We start from the raw sequence: 25,954 nt of genomic DNA on the forward strand, positions 1-25,954 counted from the left end.
AGCACCCAATGAACATGGACTTCACTGGAATGATGGAAGACATGTGATTTATATATTAATATTACTTTTAGGGTTTGGATTTCAAGACAGTGACATATGGGTGTTGATTACCTTTTGTGAAGGGTATCATTTAAACAAGACTAGGTTATCCATTTCTTTGGGAAGTGACCTATTTCCAACATGTTTCAGACAGCAGGTGATTGAATCCCTCAAGTGTTAAAGGAAAACTGTTTGTATGCTGTTGGATTACAAAAGGGCAAACATTGGAGGCCATTAACTTGCTTTCTGTTCAAATTAAACGAGGATTATCTGGTCAGAAAATACAGATATTGAAAAGTTTTTAAAAACAGCAGGCCAGAGGAGCATTGCCTCTCTTCTAGAAAGCAGTTTTTCAAAATTAGGGAACAAGTTAAATTTTTTTCTGCTGAGTTGAGTTATATTCTATAACTTACAGATCAGGAATGTTTGATTAGAAACTATTAGGTTACTGTGTATTTTGCAAGTTTTCACCATAGTTCACAGGACAAAAACTTCAGAGAATCAATTAAATAAAATTTAAAGATTTGATATTAAAAGGTCATTTTATGGTTGGTTTTCTGTAATGATAATGTCAGGAAACAGGTTGAAATTTTATTTTGCTGCACATGGAGAACTTTCCAATAGGCTTGTACATTTAGATAGTTGGATTTTATTTATTATTGTAAAAGAACTATATTGCTGTTCGGTTGTCAAAGAAAATCTACAGCCTACTCTGAATGCATCTCAGTGACTAAACTACTCATTAAAAATAACTTTTTTTTAAAAAAATCAGTCAGGCCAGGTTTAAATCTAGGATCTGATATATCCAGTAGTACCATTAGTTGGGATCTTAACACTGAAGTCTTATTCACATGAATTAATGCTAGTCTTTTAATTCATAATTATAACTTTTTCTGTGTGCATGCGTGTGTGTGCGCGCGCACAATGGAGGGTCAGGGAGAGACGGCATGAGATGGTGGGGGAGGGGTGTGTGTAAGGAGGGAGGGAACGTGCATTGATGAGGATATATGCTACGAAAATTATTCCCTGGGTTGAATGCTTCATGCTTATTGGTCTTACAACACTTTCTTTAGAGTATGTTGCACATAATTTAAAAACTGGACACCACAAATACAGAGTATGGGAAACAGACCACTGCCTTTTAAGAAAAATGAAAATGAGAAACAAAATTGAAAATCACCTGTGTTACAGATACTAGAGAAGAACAACAAATTTAGCTTCGTTCTCTCTCTTGTCCATGACTACCGGAAAGGGCAAGTTATAACTTCACCTTTTAGAAGGCTACGAGGAGCAACAAAGCAGTGACCCGTACAAAAATTACTGGTGATTAATTCGTACTTCGTGTTCTAGCTACTAAAAGTTTGGATTTCCAGGCTCCAGACATCCATTTTGTGATTTTTAGATGAACAGCACTTGCATCTTACAGCTTCCCATGAATCTTATGAGGTATGATTGCTTGGTAATTTACGTGATTAGCAATTAACAGTAGCGTTTTCTGAATGGATAAAAGCAAAGTAGTACGGTGGATGCTGGAGATTTGGAATAAAAGCAAAGTGCTGGGGAAACTCGGCAGACCTGGCAGCATCTGCGAAGAGAGCGAGAGTTTCAAATTCAATCTGACTCCATATGAATATGGGACCTTGCAGGGCAAACAAGAGAATATATCTTTAAACATATTGAATGTCTCAGTGAAAACATTTCGAAGTTTAAAATAGGAAGTGGTAACAATAGCTCAATGTTAAATGATGCACAAAAAGTGAAGTAACAGTAAAATGGGGTTGAGAGAAAGATAGAAACAAAGTGAAAAAAAACTCTACTAATGACTAAAATCTGAAGGAATCAAATTGCACTTGGGCCTCCTGGTTCAGGTTAGGGACACTACCACAGCACTACAGGCACCCTACAAGCAAACTCTTTAGCTAAGTTCTGTGACAGACCTGCTGAGTCTGACCAGATAATTTGAAATGTCCTGGCCTAACCGCCTTCAACAGTCTCAAGGATTCCCCTGTCACAGATCAGAAGCGGGATGTTCACTGATGTGCACAATGTTCAGCACCACTTGCAGCTCCTCAGACACAATAGTGATTCATGTACACATGCAGCAGGATCTCCATCAGGCTTGGGCTAAGTGGCAAGTCAACAATCATGCCACAAGTGCCAGGCAATGGTCACCTCAAACAAGAGGGAATCTAACTATCTTCAGTTGACATTCAATGGCATTACCATCATTGAACTCCCCCATTTTCAATATCCCAGGGGTTATCACTAACCAGAGATGGAACTGGACCAACTGTTTAATACTGTGTCAACAAGTCAGACCAGAAATTCTACGGTAAGTAAATCACCTCCTGTCTCCCTAAAACCCACCCATCGACAAGGCACAGGTCATCTGTGATGGAACTCTCTCCACTTGTTTCCAAGATACACAAGCAGCTCATCGCCATCCAGTGCAAAGAAACCTGTTGGATTGGCAGTCCATGCGCCAACTTCAACATTCACTTTCTTCACCACTGACACACAGGGGCAGCAGTGTGCATCAGCTACAAGATGCATGCAGGAACTCACTAAAGCTTCTTTGGCAATACTGCAAATCCATGAGCCCTACCACTTAGGACAAGGGTATCAGATACATGGGAACACCACCAGCAACTTGCCCTTCAAGTTTCACACCATCGTGACTTGAAAATATATCATCATTCTCTCCATTGTTGTTGGATCAAAATTCTGGAATCTCTCTTCCTAACAATTACACCATTCTACCAGGACAAAGAAGACACAACTGCATCACTTATTCCTCTTTACGTTTACTGTTTAAAGATATTGCATACATTGCATGATAATCTTGGTGACATGAAATAGGTGCAGAAAAACTAAACCATAATCTACTGTGTCAGAAATCAGACTAACTATCACACAAAATATCTTTGTAAGGTACTAGTGTCAAAAACCTGTGGGGTAGTAGGGCAACTCGGACAGCAACTTACAGATTTGTGTCAATTAGCTGCTTTTGTGTGCTCATTGAATGTTGCCGTCTATTTGTTTTCTAATACCAATGAGTGCTGATAACATCACTATTCTTAGTGAAAAGTCTGGGCTTTAATGTTTTGTATCATCAATACACTAGGAGACTTGATGACCACTTCAAACAGGAAAAAAAAAGGAAACCAAGGTGTTGCTCTCATTATTAGGCCTCCAAAAATTTAGGACCACAACAGTATGAATTTCAGTACAAACACTTCATCAGAGGATCCCTACAGTGTGGAAACAGGCCATTCAGCCCAATAAGTCCACACTGCCCCTTCGAAGAGCATCCCACCCAGACTCATTTCCCTACTCCTGCATTTCCCCATATCTAACCCACCTAACCTAAACATCCCTGGACACTACAAGCAATTTAGCATGGCCAATCCACCTAACCTGCACATCTTTGGACTGTGGTAGAAAACTGGAGCACCCAGAGGAAACCCACACAGACACGCGGAGAATGTGCAAACTCCACACAGACAATCACCTGAGGGTGGAACTGAACCCGGCTCCCTGGCACCGAGAGGCAGCACTGCTCACCACTGATCCACCGTGCCGCCCACTTAAATGCCCATACTTAAAATGTATCTATAGCTCATACTTTTATTTTGAAATTGAGCATCAAAATATTGCACCAGTTCTCAATACTCAACAAGAATATTCATATATTTATACTAGATTTATATTGTAATTTCATAATTTTTTTTCTGATTATAAATAAAAACATCTACCTCGTTTATCATCATTTTCTTGTTTTGTCTTGACAAGATCAATGTGTCTTCCAGGAATGCCAAGAGCAGCCAAGTCAATTACACCACTCTCTGCGCTGTCATTCATGTGACTTTGGTCCACCACATTGGCTTTGGCCTTGTTTGACTTAAGCATGAAATCCTTTAGAGCTAATAGCTTGTCTTCATCTGCTTCAGTCATTCCCTATGTTAAAACAAACAATTAATTTTTTTTTTTCATAATGTGTCCCCAGCACAGGAAACTTACGCCACCATTGAAATGGCTGCCGTTATTGATTCACATTGGTGTTGTTGTACCCACGAGGTCACACAATTAGTATGCATTCTAATGAAGGTCTGGTAAAACAGTAAAGATAAAATGCAGATACCATGTTGTTTGTTGCTTTTTTTTTGCATTGTCCTGAAACAATTTTGGTTTCACTGTAATGCAGAGTGAATATAATGTAATGGCACCCAGACAGATAATAGATGGATTCAACCTTTGGATTTGAAGCTAATCAGAGGACTCTCTAACCCTCCCACTTGAAGATGTTTTGTGGTGTAGCTGCTTTTGGAGGAAGGAAAAAACATTTGCTGGTAATCTCCTGAATTATCCTAAAAACTTTTGAAATGTTAGAAAACAGTTTTGTTTTACTGGCATCACTAATTGCAATCACTCAAATTGTACTTTTGACAGTGCTCCATTGAGCAGTGATGCTGGTCACAAATAGAGCCCAATTCTCTCACCATTCACCCCAACCCCAACACATTTATTAAGGGATTGTCTTATGAACAAAGGCTGAACAGGTTGAAGTTGGAACTTTACTCACTGGAGCTTACAGAGTCAGAGTTGATCTCATTGAAACATAAGGATTCTTAAGGGGCTTGACAGGGTAAAGGCTTGGAGGATTCTCCCATTGGGCATAGTCTCAAAATACAGTGGTGCCAATAAAAGACGGAGGATGAAGACAAATTCCCTCTCTAGATGGTTAAGTGTCTTTGGTAGTCCTTGCCACCAAGAGTTGTGAAGGCAGAGTCTTCTGTACATTTAGGGCTGAAATAGATGATTCTCCTACTGATCAAGAATCTAAGGATTATCGAAAAGGGCAGGAAGAGGCACATGAGGAATAGTGGCCCCGCCATAATCCTACTGAACGGCAGAGCAGACTCGAGGGGCCAAACGGCCTTCTCCTGTTCTTATTTCTTATGGTCTAATAAAACTTTAGGCAATCTGGGAAGCAGGTTGAAGACAGTAAGGACTGCAGAAGCTAGAAGCTATACTCAATAAATGCGGAGCTGGAAAAGCACAGCTGGTCAGGCAGCATCCGAGAAGCAGGCAAGTTAACGTTTAGGGCCGAACATGGATTTTCCTGCTCCTTGGATGCTCTGACCAGCTGTGCTTTTCCAGCTCCACATTTATTGAATCTGGGAAGCAAAGTTATTGCAGTTTTCTGAAGCACAGCCGAGGAGCTACGCACTTAAGTGCCACCATTGATAGAAGACTGAAATTACATGAAATAATTACTAATGTGGGCCCAAGGTCTTGCATTGGAAGAATAGTGTTGACCAATTCTGATTGCAGATATAATACATTGGGCTGCAGTAAAAATTAAACTAAACTGCAATACAACGTTAAAAATTTGTTAACAAAAAAACCCAAAGAACTGCAGATGCTGGAAATCAGAAACAAAAACAGAAATTACTAGAAAAAATATTAGTGACCAAACACCAATTCTGCTTTCTCACAGATGCTGCCAGACCTGTGTTTTTTCGATTATTTCTGTTTTTATTTTTATTAAAAATGTGCTAACTTGTTGATGATCAAAGTTTGAGCACCAACAGAACTATGAATAAATCCATGTCGCCAAGAGATAAGTTTTATATTGTGGTAGCATCACAATGATTTTGGACTGGAGGCTTGTGACCAGCAGCGTTCCACAGAGATAAGTGCTGGGTCCACAGTTGGTTGTCATTTATATAAAGGATTTGGAGGAGTACATAGGAAGCACAGTTGGTAAGTTTGCAGATAACACCAATACAGTAGACAGTGAGGAAGGTTACCTAAGATTACAAAAAGGGAACTTGATCAATTGGTCCAATAGGCTCAGGAGTAGCAGATGGAGTTTTAGATAAATGCGAGATGTTGCATTTTGGCAAGATAAACAAGGGCAGGACTTGCACAGTTAATGGTAGGGGCCTGGGGAGCATTGCAGAAGCGAGCGAGCTAGGGGTTCAGGTAAATAGTTCATTGAAAGTTGCATCACAGGTGGAGTGGTAAAGAGGGTGTTTGGCACACTTATCTTCATTGCTCAACCATTGACTACAGGAGTTGGGAGGTCATATGGCAGTTGTACAAAATGTTGGTGAGGCTACTTTTGGAGTACTGTGTGCAGTTCTGGTCTCCCTGCTATACAAAGGATATTTTAAATTGGAGAGGATGCAGAAAAGATTTACACGAATGTTACCGGGATTGCTGGGTTTGAGCTAAAAGGATAGGCTGGATAAATTGGCACATTTTTCCACTGGAGTGCAGGAAGCTGAGGGGTAACCTTATAGAGGCTTATAAAATCACGGAGGGGCATAGATCAGGTGAATAGGGTTGGGGAGTTCAAAACTCGAGGGCATAATTTTTAGGAGAGAGGAGAAAGATTTAAAAGGGACCTGAGGGGCAACATTTTTAACATAGTGTGGTTCATATGTGGAATGAACTGCCAGAGGAGGTGCTAGATGCAGGTACAGTTACAATATTTAAAAGATATTTGGACAGGTACATGAATAGGAAAGGTTAAGAGGGATATGGGCCAACCATAGGCAAGCTGCACTACTTTAGTTTGAGAAACTTGGTCCGCATGGATGACTTTGACTGAAGAGTCTGTTTCCATGCTCTATGACTAAGTAACAAAGCCATTGTCCCATCTGTCATGCTCTTTTGAAACATGTCATTAGCTTCCTCAGAGTAATTCTGGAACAAAGAACCCTTTTCCTTACATTAATTTAGCCAGCTCCTACTCAATGTGCTACACAGTTGCCTGGTCAACAATCTGGTGAGAAGCTATCCAGAATTTTAGACTGAAACTACAGCAAATTTTGTCATATTATATGTTCCAAGTATTCCCACTTTAGTGAAGTTCAGTTCTTCCCTCTGACAGCATTTAATTAGTCTCTTCTACCCTATACATTTCCATTGTTTTCTATTTGGCTTCTCATGTTTGATCATCTATACATCAAGATTTCCTTTTAGCCACATCTCCTTCCTTAGTAACAATGTCCAGCTTCAACTTATCCCAAGAGGATTCCAAATGAAATTTCACCCTTCATGTGTCAGATCCACCATTAATCAGAAAGATCTCCTAGGAATTCAGCTTTTCTTGAACCGCTGTTCTTACTGCATCCAGAGATCAACACTCAATGTCATACGCTGCCACAAATACACACTCAATCTTCCTTTATCATTGCTTGTTTGAATTTCTCTCATTTTTTAAATTTGCATTTTTGCTTTTCGAAAGCTGCTTACTATGCTACTATGCCATTTACTGACACGTAATCAATTCTTTTGGTTTTGAAAACTCGCGTCATCTATTCATTCCTGCTTAGAACTCTTTCATAGATCTTCTCCTTGTTCTTTTCCTCACCTTACATCTGCTTAAAATCTGTTACACCTCTACTTTTTCCCAGATCTACTGAAAGGGCATCAATCTAAAATGTTAACTCTCCACGCGTACAGAAACACTGCAGGTCTAGCTGCGTCTATATTTCTAAATTAGGCAGTGACAATTTCTTTTGTTTGTTTAGATATTCACCAAATTTACAACCGTTGTACCTCTAATCTGCACCTTCTCCACAATAACACTTAACACTGGAGACCCCCCCCCCCCCCCCAAAAGATGTGACCTCAGCCCCCTGCTGTACTCCCTCTACACCTATGACTGTGTTGGCATATTCTGATCAAATGACATCTACAATTTCGCTGACAACACCACCGTAGTGGGATGGATATCTAAAACGAGTCAAAATACAGCAGGGGGATATAGGGCTTGGTGATGTGTTGCAATGAAAACAAACAAACAAACAAGACAGACAGTCTCTCAATGTCAGCAAAACTAAAATAAAAAACTGCTCGACTTCAGAAATAAAGGAGGAGAACACACCCCCATTTACATCAATGGAACAGAGCTTGAGAGTGAAGAGCATTAAGTTCCTCAGAGCGATGATAACTGACGACCTGTCCTGCACTTCCCATGTAAATGTGACAGTCAAGAAGACACAACAACACCTCTTCTTCCTCAGGCAGCTCAGGAAATTTGGCATGTCCATAAGGTCCCTCACCAATTTTTACAGATGCATCACTGAAAGCATACTGTCCAGGTGTATAATGGCCTGCTTTCGCAACTGCTCTGCCCAGGACCATAAGAAACTACAGAAGGTGGTGTGCACAGCCCAAGCTTCCATCCACGGACTCTATTTACACAGTTTGCTGCCGCATAAAGGCAGCCAACATCATCAAAGACCCATCACACCCTGGTAATTGCCTCCTACAACCTTTTCATCAGGCAGCAGATACGGAGGCCTGAACACACACACAAGGTGGTTCAGGAACAGTTTCTTTCCAAACATTATCAGACTGTTGAATGGACTCTAGCCTCAAATAATGTAACCTGTATGCCTCGAAGTCTTCTTGGTCTGCACATCCCTTGCTTGCTGTGATCTGCCTGTACCGCTCAAAGCTTTTCACTGTATTTCGGTACACGTGACAATTAAATCAGTCAGTAATCTGGTACCTCAGGATTGGGCCTTAGGCAGACTTGAGAATTTGCCAACCACAGGAGGTCTCATGTTAACATCAGCACAGAAAATTTTAAGCATATTTAAAAAGTGCTGCTCATGATCCTTCCGCACTTTATTATCAGATTCAATTAAATTTGCTTGCTGTAAAGTAGATTGAGACAATAAACATTCTTAAGTATAGAACCGGGAAAAGGATAGCATTGTATATTGTATTTGAGCAACAAAGCAAATATTTTCACTGAAAAAGTCAAACAAATACTACTATCTACAGAAAAGGACAACTGAAATAAATGCAAATTCATACTGGGCATGCGCGGATCTGAAGAAGAGTCACCGGACCCAAAACGTTAACTCCGATTTCTCTCCACAGATGCTGCCAGATCTGCTGAGATTTTCCACCAATTTCTGTTTTTCCGGGATCCACAGATCTTGTCTATACCATGACCTCATGATCTGAAAAACCATGCTGCAGGTGCCAGATCACAGAGTATGCCAGACTACAGAGTGCTGATTAGGGATGTACACTTGCATAGAGCCAAGTACTCAAAGAATAGCTTCAGAACAGCATGGACAAGTCAATTAAAGTCAATACTTTGTTAAAACATAACCGAAGATTGTATCACAAGCATATAGGTTTCGATTGCAATTAATTATTTTTCTCAATGTTTTACAGGTTATTCTAAATTTTGACTGATAGGTGAATCAATGTCAACTTGAAGTTGTAAAGAAGATTACATTTATTTATTTCTAGACAGTCTTAAGAATGATTAAAAACACTTCTAAAATCAAAAACTTAAAGGATCTTCCTTAGTTTTTACATGATACACAAGTATGCAACAATGCACAAATCTGCCATGCACCACAGATCATAATTTGTTGCAGATGCAAAATAATTTTGCTACAGAGACAAAATTTAACATTACTTCCATCCAGTCTGCCAAACTCCCTCATCAGTCTTGAACTAGTCTGAGCTTAATACATCAAGGTCTAGTAGCACAAATCAGCCACACCTCAATAAAAACCAAAAGCAGTGTGGATGCTGTAAATCAGGAACAAAAACAGAAGTTGCTGGAAAAGCTCAGAAGAGTCACCGTACACAAAATGTTGACTGATTTTTTTCCTTCACAGATGCTGCCAGACCTGCTAAGCTTTTCCAGTAACCTCTGTTTTAGCCCCACCTCAATCCTTGGCAAAAGGCACAGTGAACTTTGAATTGGGAATTCTCCAACTTTTCAAAAAATATAAAGACATAAAAGTGAAGTATTACCTGAGAAAGCAGTTTCTTTAACAGCTGTATAACAACTGGATCCTCTGGAAGTGGACATTCTGGCATTAGTCCATTGCGTACCTTCTGGCGCAAGATCAAGTGCCTGTACAAGTTTATAATGTCCTTTGATCGTAATACATAATCAAATATAGAACGGTGAACAGGTTCCTGGAGGACGCTCAGCAACACAATTTCTCTGTCTATCTGTAAAAATTTCCAAAAACAAGCAGCTTGAAACGCTAATACAATTCAACTAAAAACAGATAGTGTGAACATCTGTATTGTGAAGCAGACCACCTAGTATCATCTCTTTAAAAAAGGAAACCAAGTTGATCACCAAAGTAACTATGGGAATAGGAAGAATAAACGTGGTATTAAACTAAAACAGTGACTTTAATCAGTTTTCCTCTCCCCTATTTAAGTCACTGCATGGCCTAAAAGATAGTGTTTATTCATGCTCTTTTATGAAGCCTCAGCCTTGATTTCTTTTCAAACAGGCCATAAGTACCACTCAAAAACAAAAGTAATTCAAGTTGACAGTCAAACAGCATTTCCTTCCTTCCTGCCAGATTAGGGAGTACTGAAATTGGCTAAGAAAATTACAAAATACAAACATGAATTCCAATGCTCCCAATTAAATTCTATTCAACGTGGTGTGTGTTATGGTTACGTTACAAAAAAGTCTGAAAAACATTAACAAGAAGCAATGAAAGTATGCAGTACAGCGAATACTTCTGACACACTGTTTTAACTCTTATTACAATTATGCTGCTCTTCCTTGAGCTTTTCCTCTGCCTGATGGATGCTCTTTTCTGCCAGCTAATTTTTCTTCTGAAAAATCTTCCATCTCACTGTTGCAGCTTCAGGATAACCTGTATCCACAAAGCAGCTCTGAAAACTACTTCATTTGGACTGCTGTGACAAATTCCATCACAGCAACTGAGATAATCTGCAATGCCTTGAAACAACCTACAACATTCTTTTAAAATAAAAGAAATTTGCTCTTTCTCCTTTAAAAAAATGCCAGAACCTGCACCTTCAGTAAAAAATAATCAGCTCTCCCTCCGGTCATATCCCACCTTTGCATCAAGTTTTATTGAAATTCATCTTGTCACTAATTTTTTCCAGATGTATTGTTTATACATAAACAGGCTAACAAACAGGTGAAAACATTACCTTCTCTCAACTGGCAATAATTTAAATATAAATACGTGGGATATGACAAACAAAGATCATAACAAAACACTTATTCTACTCACTGAAGAATTCTGCATTTGTGAATGAATATTTAAGGTTCACAAGTCTCAAAATTTAACATTACTGGAGGCACATTTAAATGATTGCTTTAATTAAATGATCAAGAGCACAGGCAAGCATTTAAAATATCACTGCGCTAGTCAGTTGGAATTCAAGGCAGCCAAAACAATCTCAAGCTGAGGAAAACTGAGGCCAGGTGTTTGATCAATACCTGATATTGTTGAGGCTTTCTGCCATATATTATTTTGAATAGAATCTAATGAGGTCTGGCATCAGTCACATTTAACCAATTAATTAACTAATTAAAAATAGTAAATCACAATTACTTATAATGTACCTGTATTATTGGCTGGGAGATGAAGGGATGGAGATATGGCATCAGCTTACAGTAGACATCAGCAATATTTAGATGTTGTGCGACCACCGTTATGAACCCCACAGCTCCATAACGTATCCAGAGATTTGGGTGGCACAAAAAAGGCGCTAAAGAGAAAAAGTGCCTGTTTTTAAAAAACCTGTAACTATAGAGAAATGCAGCAATATTGTATCTTCTGCACTTCACACAAGTTACTTTAAACAATTCTAATAATATTAACAAGCCAAAGAGAGAGGTGGATAAGCCCTACAAATGTACTACACAACAACAATTGTTCAAGTTGTGACAAATTGACTCCAGAAATCAGTCCACTTTCAGTTTTCTGCCAATCTTACAAATCCTTTAAAGTATAGCCATAACACTGGAAACCAACTCCCCATTATTCTTTATGGCAACAATCTAAAACTTATGGTCATAAGTGATTTGTCACTCCAGTTTCTACCCACGACAAAGCATGTTGAAGTCAATCAACCTGAAAGGACTACATATTCTTGTCATTGAAAAATACTCATGATCTGGACCTCCTTGGACCAGTTGTTTGTGAATTATTGCCTTTATCGTTTTTGTAGGGCATTGGAAGAGAAACAAAGAAGATTACTGTGTTGAATTTTTTTTAAGATACTTGGTCTTTTTAATAAATAAAATTTATAGCTATATCTAAAGCAGCATTAGGCTTAAATTTAAAAAGGTAGTCACAATCTAGTACAGCGTTAATACAGGACAACCCGAATGCTGAAGAAACATGCTACAAACAAAGCTGAGTGATCCTGGACCCAAAGGATCAGATCAAAGCTTAGCAGATCCTAATCAAATGATTGTAGACAATTAACTAATGGGAACAGCAGGTTCCATCAACATTTGATCCTCAATGCTGGTAAAGCATTTGTTGGATCAAAAAACAAAGTAGAAGTGTTTACAGCCATCTTCAGCCAGTAAGCATACTCTCTCTTCCCAAGGGTCCCTGCCATCACAAAACCCAGTCTTCATCCAATTCAACTCACTTCACACAATAGAAAGAAATGGCTTAGCACACTGGAAACAGCAAAGTCTTTAGGAATGACAATGTCCCAGTCACAATACTGAAGATTGCTCAATGCTCAAGAACTAGTTACATCTCTGGCCAAACCATTCTAATACACAACACTTAATTGGCAACACAGAACTCAACAAATTGAAAAAGACAACACAAGCTTTGGTGTTTCCCTTGACTTTATATTTTTTGAAATTTCATGATCACTACAAGACAAAAAACTTCAACACATGCTTTTTCCCCCCCTCGAAAACAAAGCACTGACACCTACTAACCAAAGTGGATTAACGATCCAGGAATATCCCATCCTGTCCACAAAAACATCGAATCCAATTCAGCCAGTTACGGTCTATTCTCAAATATCAGCATACTGATGGACAGTGCAGTATGCAGCAACACTTACTCACCAATAACATATCACTGGTGTTCAGTTTGGGTCCTGTCCAGCCTATTCACCTTCAGGCCTCATTAAAATCTTGGCCCAAACATAGACATAGACAAACGGTCATCTGGTAGTACAGAACTTGGAGTAATGCTGAAAAAAGATACATTTTAATCAAAGATTTCTGTCTTACACTCAAGACAATGTGCAATAAATATCAATGCAAAAGAAAAACAACTGTATGAGAGAAGAATACTGACTGGATGGCAAGTGGACTCTGGTTGATAGAGGCATTGCCAAGGAGGATGGACCAGTTAGATTTCGACTGACAGTTAACTGCCAAGCTCTTTTAAATTTTAAATTAGGCAGGTTGAATCTGATTTGTCAAACGCAGTGCCATAAGGAATTAACCAAAGAATGGCTATCTATTTTGTTGCATTGTAACAGTGGGTGTATACACATTCTTCCAGTCTGCGAAGAACAGGATCTTGTGAATAAACAGTGCAAACCCAAATGACAACCCTAAATCAGATGTCAGCATAATTCTGCACACACACACGGGATTATTTCACAAATATGTAATCATGGATTTGCATCTGATGTTGAACCGTTTTGAGTTTTGCAAAAACGTGCTGATTGGGTAAGGTCAGTGCCTTGCCCGTTGTGAACAGCCAAAAATGATATGCTGTTTGATATAATTTGCCAGTCTGCATGACACATTGTCTACATACCTAGCATTACATCAGCACAAAAAAAAAGCTAGCTTCACCTGTTGCTCAAACATTTGAAATACCTGACCGGGCATTTTTCAGGATCAAAAGTGATGGCTTTGGGTCCATTCACATGTTTGTCACACAATGAGAAATGATCTAATCAGGATCCACAGGAAGGTTTTGCAACATGTTTCAGCATAAAGCTGAAAGATAGGCTTGTCCAAGATATTAGTAGAGAACCCCACCATTTTCTCAACTAAGAAAATCAAGGCAAGGGAGATTATTTGACTGCTCCATTTGAAAGGAAATTGGAGTGCAGGACGAGGCAAAATTCTTGCATGCAGTTGCAGATTCAAACATAGCAAATATATCATCTATACATCAGAAATATGCGATGGGTAGGAGATAGGGTGACACTGCACCAGAGTCAACTTGTCAATCAATTAGCACTTTTGTTTCACACAGTATACACGTAGTTTCTCCTTTACATAGAGCAATTTATAAGAATTACCAGAGTGCAAAACAAAAAGCTTCAATAAAAAAAAAAGGTCTCTTTTTCAGCAGCACTCAGGTCACAAGAAATGAATAGCAGAAGCAAGTGGGAGTGACTGCCCTTGACATCAAGCTAACATTCAACAGTGTGGCAACAAAAGATGGCATCAAGCAGACCCTCTGAGCCTGGGACTTGTCCACCCCATCGGATTTTCTTTTAGTTTCTTTTTCCCTTTTCTCTTTCACTTTTGTTTTAGTTACCTATTGCTCAAAAACACGGTCGCAGCAACGGCATCGAGTGAGTCCGACAGGGACTTGAGGCAAATTTGGATTTCAAGTGGCTTGTTCATCGACAAGGCGGTCCTAGTTCTGACTCATGGCTGCTGCTGCAGCAATGGTGCATCCCAGGGGCATCTGCCTCCAGCTCAGATTCATGGAGACAACAGAGGATGCAAGTTTGGGGCCAGTAGGAGACCCGGTGGCATTGGCAGCATCAGCAAGGTGGACCCGATGTGGACTCATGGTGGCAGCAGAGTCAGCGTCGGCATTGGTGAGGCCAAGCAAAGACTCAGCGGCAAGGGCATCAGTGGATGGCGCCAGAGTGGCGACCTTTGTTCCAGTGGAAGCAGCACAGCAAAGGGTACTCATGTCCAGCCAACAGGCCCATGGTTTCTAACAAAAACGATTATAAAAGTTGAACATGTTTTCTTTTATTTCTTTATTTTTCTGCCTATATATGCTACATTTTGGTATATTTTACTACGGTTTAAGATGGCACCGGAGAGTGGTGACACTATACAACACTTTTCACTGTACTTTGTAACAATACACACACGACCATAAATCAATCAAATCAGGCAGCATGTAACGCATAGCAAGCTAGCCTCTTGCAGCCAGAGCATCTCGGAAGAAATTAATTCGTCTCTTCAGGCAGCAAATGAATTGAAACTGCGACATCCGCCTTGTCCATCTCAGATTACGAGGTATCTTCAATGCTTGATAGAGAGGTAGAACCCGTGGGTCCCAGAACAGTCAGAAAAGCCGTCAAGTAGCCAGGCACATTTTGCTGCAGCACCGTTTACGAGTTTGCAACTTTGTTCAGGACCACTGCACCTACCCAAACTTAATGCATCACTGGACCTGACCTTGCATCAACCAAGCCTCTTACCCATGCAGGGCCATTCCGTGTCATTTGTCCAGCATTAGCATTCCTGGTGCTGTTTCACCCTCCCCCCACCAAGGTCTGGGAAGATCAGATTTAACCTGGTGCAGGGTCTTCACCTCATTTTCAACTCTGCTAGAGCTATCCCTGTAGCTGCATGATGTGTGGCCCTAAAATCCAATTGGAACCAAGACAGTTTGGTATCTAGTGAAGCTTTCAGCTGTTTCTTTCTCATTTCATCCGGTGATCTCCCCACCCTCCGCTTCCAAGCTAATAGTTCCCCAACCCTGCAGAACTCGTTTCTACCTCCTGCCAACAATCCACAAACAGGACTGTCCGGACAGACCTATTGTTTCAGCCTGCTTGTACCCCTCAGAACTCATCTCTTCCTACCTTGACTCAGTCTTCTCCTCACTGGTCCAAGCCCTACCCATGCACATCCATGATTCCTCTGATGCCTTACGCCGGTTTCAAAACTTCCAGTTTGCCGGTTCCAGCCACCTCCTCTTTACCATGGATATGTAATCCCTTTACAAGTCCATTCCCCACCAGGAGGGTCTTAGGGCTCTCCACTTCTTCCTGGAGCAAAGACCTGAACCATCCCCACCTACCACCACCCTCCTCCGCTTGGCCGAGCGTGTTGTCACCAACTTCTCTTTCAACTCCTCTCAATTTCTTCAGGTAAGAGGGGTTGCCATGGATAGCCGCATGGGCCCTAGTTATGCCTGTCTCTTCATGGGGTACGTGGAACATTCCTTGTTGCAGTCCTATTCCGGCCCCCACCCACAGCTTTTTCTCTGATACATCGATGATATCATCGGTGCTGCTTCTCTCTCATCTGGAACTGGAAACTTCATCAATTTCACCTCCAATTTCCACCCTGCCCTATCTCCGACTCCTCCCTTCCCTTCCCTTCCTTGACATTTGTTTCCATTTCTGGGGATAGACTGACCACTAACATCTACTACAAACCCACTGATTTGCACAGCTATCCGGACTACACATCCTCACACCCCAATTCTTGTAAAGACTCCATCCCATCCCATTCTTTCAGTCCCTCCATCTCCGTCACATATGTTCAGAGGAGGCCACCTTCGACAAGAGAGCCTCCGAAATGTCCACCTTCTTCCTCAACCAGGGACTCCCCACCTCCGTTGTCGACAGGGCCCTTCAACCAGGTCCAACCCAACTCCTACACTTCCACCCTCACCCCTTCTCTTCCCTCCCGCAACAGCGAAAGAGTTCCCCTTATCCTCACCTACCATCCACATCCAGAAGATCAGACACCATTTCCGCCACCTCCAGCAAAATGCCACCTTCGGACACATTTCTTCCCCTTCCACATCTTTTTGAGACTCCGCTCCACTTACCCGCCCACACACCGTAACCCTTAATTCCTTTACTGTTCAAAAATTTATCTAGCCTTGCCTTAAACACATTCAGCGAGGTAGCTTCAACCGCTTCACTGGGCAGGGAATTCCACAGATTCACAACCCTTTGGGTGAAAAAGTTCCTCCTGACTTCAGTCCTACATCTGCTTCCCTTTATTTTGAGGCTAAGCCCTCTAGTCCTAGTTTCACCTGCTAGCGGAAACAACCTCCCTGCCTCCACCTTATCTATTCCCTTCATAATCTTATATGTCCCTATCAACAACTATTCATCCTCCCAGCCTGATTTAGCAACTCCTTTGTCTGTCCAAATGTCTCTCTCTCTCTGGGCTCTATCCTATCATTTATTCCCTACCCCACCCACCTCCCTATTTTCTGCATATAAACTGACGTTTTCCCAGCCACCATCAGTTCTGAGGAAGGGTCACCGGACCCGAAACATTAACTGTGTTTTTTCCTTCACAGATGCTGCCAGACCTGCTGAGCTTTTCCAGGAACTTTGTTTTTGTTGCTATTTCTTTAAGCCTACCTTCAAAGTTTAGACTGCTCTTTCTGCCAGACCTTTGGATGATGGATGGTATGGATTTTAGGGAATACTCAAACTCCCTGCTGCTAAACAATGGCCTGTTACTTGTGACCAACACTTCCGGGAGTCTGTGTATTGCAAAAGATGCTCATAGTTTTTCAACAGTCATCCCAGTGTTTGATGAATGAACTCTATGCACTTTCAGTCACTTTGAGTGGGCAGCCACAATGACTAAGAACATTGAGTATGCAGGCCCTTTCATGGGCTCAATGTGTAGCGGAGTCCAGGATTTACCCAGACTTTCCCACGAATGCAGGTGAGCAGGTGGTGGTAATCTTTATTCTTGTTAGCACTCCAGGCACTGTCCCACAAACAGCTGTATCTACATCCAATCCTGCCCACCAGACTTAACTTCTCGCCAACATTTTCATCTTGGAAATCCCTGGATGACTCTGGAGGAGTTCAGCCATAATCTGGCAGTGACCTTTGCTCGGGACAATCACTCCTGTTCTCCATAAAAATATGCCATCCTCTACTGTGATCTGGTCTCTCCGGGTCCAAAAATGTTTCAGTTCTGGTTACGATGGCCCTTTGGCTTCCTTCGTCACTGCCAGCTGTTTCAGTTTTGTCAGGACCAGATCTTTCTGCTTGGAAGTCTGATATTTTCAGGTATGAATAGAGGAGTGTCTAGAAAATTGAAAACCATTATGGACTCTTCCAGCGGTGGACCACCTGTGGTGTATCTGCAAGTGGGAAGCAGCTCAATGCATCCGCATTTGCTATTTGGCCTCCTGTGTGGTGTTTTAAGTGCACTTATGTTAATATGTTAAATTTAATTAACACCACATGCAAAGAAATATACAAAACATTCTGTTCATTCGACAATCTCTTTGGCGATACAGAGGGGGGAGAAAAAAATCATGCCACTTGCTGTGTTTAATTCAGTTGCCAAGCTGTTTGCATTTATGACAATTTAAAAAATTACCATATTTCATAGTGAAGCTTATATTAAAACTAAGTTTCAAATCTTTATTTCTATTTCTGATTTCTAATCCATTTCCTTAAAGGGAAACTATAAACAGAGGTCAATTATTAAAACTCTAAACTTATATTTAACAAGAACAAGGTATTCAGATATAACAAATTTTATTTTCCAAATATCAAAAAGAAAAGGGAGAGGCAGATGAAATGAATTATTCAGTCAGGCTGAAATTTAAGAGAATTGCAGAATACAGGCATTGTTCAAAAGGAAATTAAATAAGCCAAATGTATAGTAATAGCAATTTATAAAAAAAAGTCAATCCAACAGTAATTATGGACTTTTGCATATCTATAGTGGTAAATAAATCTCATTGGCAAATCTATAATGCTTTCAATGTGTAACAAGTTAGTTGACAAGAATACTTCAGTAGATCTAGACCTTGACAAAGTCACGAACAATGCATTACATGTTATAACAGGTTTCCTAAAATGAGTGCGAGACCCCAAGTGAGATTGCAAGCTGAAATTTTGGGGCAATGGCTACCATTGTGACCCAACCAAGTTATAATAGCTAAGTTTCTGCTCTGGACTGCAATAGTATTTTTAAACATATTAATTATTTGAAGAAAGGAACAGTAACCAAGCTCTCAAAATTTGATCACACCACCAAATTGGGACAGGATGCTATAATCAAAAAGAAGCACAGCAGCTACAGAGGTATCTGGGATGAGTGACAGTTTGAACAAAAAGCGGTGGTATGTCTATTAAGGGACGGAAGTTGAATCAAAAGTTGGGGAAGGGCAGCAAGGAGTTCAATGCATAAATTAAATAGCCATCCATAGGGGCTTGAAGATTTTGGTGAAAAATAATGTTAAAAAAGTTCACAATGTGTGGTAGAGGTGAAAAAGGCAACGAGGATCATGGGAATTAACAGATCAAAGCATACAGCACTACTTGGACAGAATACAATTATTGATTTAAACAAACCATGTGATCTGTTCTGTCTCATTTACTTGTACATTTCTAGATAGAAATATCATAACAGATCTTTGTATTTTTTTTAAAATAACAGTACAAGTAACTAAATTGATAAAAACACCTGTACCATGACGACAGGCTACAATGGAGGTCTACATCAAAAAAAGAAAAGAATGGTGACTTAAGTGATTTTATTTAAATACATAAAATCCAAAGTTGAACAGGTAATACGGGAAGAATAATAGGATGCAGTTTGCATGTATCCAATGAAGTGAAAATAGATTAATTTTGATGAGAAAAATGGTTAAAAAGAATAATTACATACAGGATGACGGTCGCCTTAAATAATCGACCCGGGGAAAAGAATGACGGATAATTCACTTGATACACTGACAGAACTATTAAAAGGATCTGATAAAATGAAAAATTATGTTTCAGCTTTTTGTCCAGGAGATGCAAATATTTCAAATCTAATAGAGAGTGTTTTGTTCCCATGGACATCAGAAACCACAGAAGACAGAGATATGAACACATGTATTTTACTTCTATTTTTGGAAGAACATTAACCATTCCTTAAGGGCACTATAAATCAAACAGTATTAGACAAAAGTCACATTTTAAGTAACGTCAAATTGCATGCTCTGAAGTGAGTGGGTTTTTAGTATGATAAATTGCCCAGCTTTGATTATAATTTTCTGATCCTGAAACAGAAATGCTCAGATTTAAGAAAGCCCTACTTCAAAACTTATGATGGTAGGATTTGAACTCAGGACCTGTGGCTTGCAAGCCCAGTGCCATAATCTATTAAGTTACTACCGTACTTCGTGTTTCAGGAGTTCTCTAGATTACCCAGGAGATTCAGAAAAGTAATATGTAAAGTTCCTATTGAAATGAGCTACAAATTCCCCGTTAATAATTCTGAATCAAGGTTGCCAGCATATAATTGCCTTGAGAAGTCAGATAGTCTTTTCTTGGTAATTTTTTTGTTTGCCCACACGAAGCACTTGTCTCTTCACAAATTGTGCTTCTTTGTTTATTCACTAAATCAATTACTTTTTTTTAAAATGCAGATATTCTTCATATTGAAACTATGAAGTATATAGCAGTTAAATTCTAAAACTATATTTGTCCCCCAAAAATACCCAAGTTAAAATTTAACAAAAAAAAAAGCAATACAGGAAAGTTTCAAATTGCTCTTTTCTAATGTTAATAATCACCATAGTTTGTGGGTTATTCTAATGATTTCTCCTTAACTGTCTAATTGCTATTTTCCTTTGAACTTTATAAATTATTGCGATTGTTAATTATGAATTACATGCATGCCCTTACAAGAAAGGTGCACTTCACTGTTCCCAATAGTTCAGCTTTCATCTTTACACAAAAGATAATCTACCAACAAAACATTTATTTTGACATTTTCAAAATGCTTAACTGGACAACAAGGTGGCCAGTCATTCAAAAGAACTTGACACAAGAAAAGTAAAACCTTTTAAAAACAACGCAAAGTAGTGAAAGAAGTCATTTGATTAAGTACTATTACCAAATCACTTGATTAGTAAAGGCAGCACACAGATGTTAACTTGAACCTGCAAAGTGTCAAGTCATCTGATTTCATTTACAAAGTCAGGAGCACCAGAATATTATAGTGGTCCCAGTCTAGGGAGAATAAAGTCAGTCATCATTCATGCTTCCAAGTAGTACTCAGAGGACATGCATCACCCTCCCACTGCCTTCCAATCAGAGAGCATCCAACAGGAGATAACGCCTCATATTGTCTAGACCTGCTGACTAATATCTAGAGTAGTCACTTGGCTGAAGAGGTTCACCACTGCTCAAAATAATGGCATGTTTCAGTACAAAACACCGTTTTTAAACAGAGGGAAAAAAGTGTGTTTTTGCAAAAACAAAACTCACCAATGTCACTGGCAAACTCATAGATGTGAGGTTTTTGCAGAAGTCCCAACTGACACATGCAGGTCAGAGCATTGAGGGCTTTATAAATCACAAACTCTTCCGCATCACTGAGTCCTTGCTGAAGAAGAGGTTTAAGGATGGATGAGCTCTGCCATCCAACATAAGCTGCCACACCTGAAAATATAAAGACAACTTGCAAGAAAATAAAAAGCCTTTAATCTTCTAACAAAAACTTCAAAGATTCAGAAAGAGGTCAAACTCATAATGAGGTACAATTTTCTCAATACTAGGTCTCAAAGGGATCAGTTGGATTTCTTTATTGTTGGTTCATCACATCAAGTATTCACCTTTAATTAAAAACATGGAAAAGTTAAATTCAGACAATTCTACTAGTTGTATCAGCAAAGCTAAAATGGCAGAGGTTCTGCAAACCAGCAGGCATGGACATTTTATAGACAAAACATTCTTCTGCCTATCACATGAAGCAATGTGTAGCATTCACAACCAGGCTTAACTCCATTCTAAGGTTGGCTTGCCTTCATGTCCAACTGACTGGAATGTAATGCCCATCTCAAAAAGAAAATATATGCCAAGCATGATTTTAATTTGTGTCATCCACTTAATATACTCATTTGCAGAAATGACAATGTACTACACACACTTGCATAAATACACAGTCAACTTGTGACGTAAAACTGGTCAAATAAAATCAGAGCTGAGCTTCAAAGTTTACAGTCATATTGATCCGCTCCTAATGCTGTTAAGTAGATACCAGAAACTAATTTTCCAAGTAAATAATTTCGACTATAACCAATCATATTTTAAACGATTAAATATTTTTCCAAATTATGCACATTTTAATTTTTACTTACTACCAAGCTAGATTTAACTTTGAATGGAGTATATTTCAACTTTTGAATAATGTGAAAATAATCAATTTCCTTTTAAGAAAGAACTGACCAATTAATAGCAAAAGCTTTATTTCTTTCCATTCTGAAAATTAAGTTTCCAGTGTACTTTAATATTCATTTCAGTTTCAAGTAACATCCAAGCTGTTGAAACAGGTCCTATTGTACCACCTTGTGGCCAATCCCAGCATAATATCTTTCTTATTTTAGAATGAACATTCCAAATGTAAAATACATCTACAGTTCTGTTCCAAAACGAATTGCAGGATCCACATACCGTATAATTAAGTACAATTTTAAGCAGGTATACTGACTTTTGTTGAAAAAAATTAAAAATAGTAGCAATCTCTTGCCCACAAAGAGAACCCCCTCTTCATTTCTGAAAGAGGGTGCTAGCTACTAAAGAAAATAATGTTATGAGTGGAAATTTTGGCACTCTTGAGTCTCTTAAATCTTCTCTCTCACCTGAAACCTACAACCTCTAGGTTTGGATTCCCTTACCCTAGGGAGAAGGCCTTGGCTATTCACTTTATCTATGCTGCTTATGATTTTATAAGCTTCTACAAGGCCACCCCTCAACCTCCTACACTCCAGTGAAAAAAGTTCCAGCCTATCAGCCTCTCCTTATAACACAAACCCTCCAGTCTTGGTAACATCCTTTTAAATCCTTTTTGCACCCTTTCCAGTCTAACAACATCCTTCCTATAGCAGGGCAACCAGAATTACTTCCTTTTTGAATAAGGCATTGGCAGTTTTCTAACCCTTTAGGACTTTTCTAGAATTTAAGGACGTGTGGAAGATTATTACCAGTGCATCCACTATTCCTGTAGTCAATTCCTTTAAAATCCTAGGATACAATCCATCAGCTCCAGGGAGATTTATTAGCACTTAATCCATTAGTTTTTTTTTGTTGAGTTATACCACAGTACATGTCAGCTGGCTCATCCATAATCAAATTTACAGTTTGAGGAATAAACTGGTGCTACTGTAGCATCAGGTCAGAAGGAGCATGGAAAAAGAGAATTCACAAAAGCTGAAGGTCATAGTTAGCAAAAGACCAATAGCAGAATTTGCTGATTTTGTTTCCAGTAAACCTGCCCATCGAGTTTTAATACAGCACTGACAGGTATAAGACTAAAAAGTAGGCCACTGTGCCTAAGAATGACAAAGCACCAGACATAATGGGCAAAATTTCAAAAGATAAAGAAAGGTTAACTCTAACTAGATCAAGTTTGGAGAACCATATCTGAAGGAATGGAAATAGAAGGTTAATAATCCAAATTATCTCAATGTCCACTTTGGTAAAATCCTAAGAAACAGAGCATAAATTGCAGCTAGCCAAGGAAATTTTCAACACTTCAGAAATCTATTATTAACTTGGCATCCAGAATATGCTATTTCAGCATGTGTATCAAGTATATTTTTCAGAGAATAATTATCCTACATATCAAAAATTTAATGCGAATATTGCAAAATTAAATTTCATACACAAAAACTGCAACATATTTTTAAAAATCTGGCAGTATTGTTTTATTTATTAGACATTACATGGAAAGACCATATATTTATTTTATGCAGAATAAGAAAGTTTTCAGTGAGCTGATAATCATCATACTAGAAGTTACAGCATTATTTTAAGTGGGCATAATTATTTGCAATACAATATTATTGTCATATTGTTAAAAAAGGTACTGTACTTACCAACAATACTATCAAAGAAAGCACCACGAAGATGCCAGTCATTCTTATCATTCAAAAAGGTGATCATGTGCGACAAGAGAACATCATTAGCTTTTTGACGTCCAAAGAACACACAAAGCCGAGTTATACCATTCTCCATTAACGTCTGTTTCACTATATTTTCTGGGTCACTCAATAGTGTCACCACTTTTTGCTGAACCATCTCATGGAGAGCTTGCAATTCTGCAAACATTGGAGTCAGTTTAGTAATAGAACTCAACAGTTCGCTTCAAAGAACTTAAGCCAGAAACTTTAATAACTGCACTTCAAGTTGTGTAGAGAAAACAAAAAGTTTAAATTTAAAATGCAAAAGGACTACCTGAGTCATAGTTTTCATTTGGGTGCAACGTTTCCTCTGTTTCTTCACCATTTATATCACTTTCCACATTCAAATTATTTAATTGGACTATTTCTAAAAATCGGAGGGCAGTCTCAGCCAAAAGTGCTATGTTTTCTGATTAAACATAATAACGTGAATTAGTGAAAGACATTCAGTAAGCAACTTTCACTTAAACAGTGTTGGATTTCCTGTGAAATTAAGATAGTCCTTTGCTCATTTGAAATAAATATTAAACATCTAACACTCTGAAATAGTGGTTAACCATGGCTCAACACAAGAGAATGGAAAATACTGGACAGTGTTGAACATTTATATGCATGGAGTTATTTTCTTTGCTTGATTAAAAAGACCAAAATAATCCTCATTTACACTGGAAACACTAATTTATCTGAAAAATCCAGAAGTCTCACTTATATACCATAATTCCAAATTCCAACATGCTTGATGATGGCTCATTGCAACACGAAGAATGTGGCCTCTATGTAAACAGGAAGGTGGAAAAGAAGCAGGGAGTCTGTTCAAATTAAGCAGATCTGATAAGGCGAGGGAAGTGGCGGCATTGCAATTTTCTGGGCAGGGCTTCAATTCATGCTCCACAGACTCCTGCTTTATCATAATCAAGAGTGGAAACTTAGCAGGAGGGCCTTGAGTCAGTCAAAGTGGAGCTATCGGGAAATTTAGGATTTTGGTTTGGAGGCAATCCTGGAGGGCATGAATATAGGTAACAATAACCAGATGTAACAGAGAGGACAACGTAGAGCTAATAAAGAGAGTTGGGGAGTTAAGCATAGGAGGTGAAGAATGTTTCAGCTGAAGGAAGAATTAGAAATCCAAAGACAAAATTTGAGGGAAATAAAGCATACTGAAACATCTAAAGACAATTGGAATGGTACCAGAAATAAATATCAAGCATTTAAGAAAGGAAATTGTGCAGAGTACAGCCAAAGCAGGGAACATTAGTTAGACAAAATAGAAGGCACTTTATCTGAACATGCAAGAAGCCACAATGACACAGAGGAACTAGACACACAAGTAGAGGGAAATTGTTTTTGATCTAATTACCATTAAAAGACACAGTTACAAGGTGACCAAGGATGAGAAATAAGTTTGAGGTTGCATAATATAATCAAAAGAATAGACAGAAGGGTAAAAGTTGAGAAGGATAGCCCTAATAAAAGGATGATAGGAGAGGCATTGTGCAAAAAGGGTCTTTACTCAAAGTTTGGAGCTAGAATCATATGGGTGGATATTAGGATCAGCAGAGGTCAGTGACAGAAGTTTAATAGGCCCCTGAATAACAGTTATGCTATTAGAGGCAGGATAAATTAGTAACATCTCAGTAAAATGATCCACTGAGAAATAGAATTCAATTATATTATTTATGATCACTACGTAAAGTATAAAAATAACATACTCCAATTACAGATAACAAGGTGCAGAGTTGGATGAACACAGCAGATATCAGAGAGCCAGACCATTGACCTGCAATGCTAACTCTGCATCTCTCTCCACTGGTACTAATTAATCTGATTATTTCTAGCATTTTCCAAGTCTTCAGTTGATTTACAACATCACAATATTCTGCAATACAGTCTTTTAAACTATTATTTAGACCATCTGTACATAACACTTGATGACCAGTCTTGTGCTTCTGGTTCCAAGAACAATACTGGCTTTCTTTTTGCTTTTTTGTTGTTTAAACATGGAGTCACAATATTCGTATAATTGATGAAAATGTTTGAGCTACTTCTGAATTAGGGAAAAAGAACATTGTCTGCTCACACAAAAATTGAAAACAGATGAAGTGTTGCCAAAGCTTTTCATCTCATCCTCAGGAATGCCCAATTTCAATCAATCAATCACAACAATTCAAACTACAGGGGAAAGAGATGCCAATCAGTTGGCAAGCTCTTACCGTTAAAAG

The 25,954-nt window shown here is 39.0% G+C and overlaps 1 protein-coding gene across 1 annotated transcript in view; it reads right to left on the reverse strand.

Moving 5' to 3' along the window:
* Nucleotides 1–25,954, reverse strand: part of pik3r4 (phosphoinositide-3-kinase, regulatory subunit 4) — a 58,948-nt gene that overhangs the window by 23,672 nt on the left and 9,322 nt on the right. Inside the window, exons 4-9 of the mRNA XM_048615301.1 lie at nucleotides 24,010–24,144; nucleotides 23,652–23,873; nucleotides 21,043–21,216; nucleotides 11,438–11,583; nucleotides 9,844–10,047; nucleotides 3,795–3,996 (exon numbers count right to left, since the gene is read on the reverse strand). Of these exons, the coding sequence (XP_048471258.1) occupies nucleotides 3,795–3,996; nucleotides 9,844–10,047; nucleotides 11,438–11,583; nucleotides 21,043–21,216; nucleotides 23,652–23,873; nucleotides 24,010–24,144 (1,083 nt within the window). The remainder of the gene's footprint in view (nucleotides 1–3,794; nucleotides 3,997–9,843; nucleotides 10,048–11,437; nucleotides 11,584–21,042; nucleotides 21,217–23,651; nucleotides 23,874–24,009; nucleotides 24,145–25,954) is intronic.

This window comes from Rhincodon typus, chromosome 2, assembly GCF_021869965.1.
Source record: "Rhincodon typus isolate 14 chromosome 2, sRhiTyp1.1, whole genome shotgun sequence".
In the NCBI taxonomy this organism is placed as follows: domain Eukaryota; kingdom Metazoa; phylum Chordata; class Chondrichthyes; order Orectolobiformes; family Rhincodontidae; genus Rhincodon; species Rhincodon typus.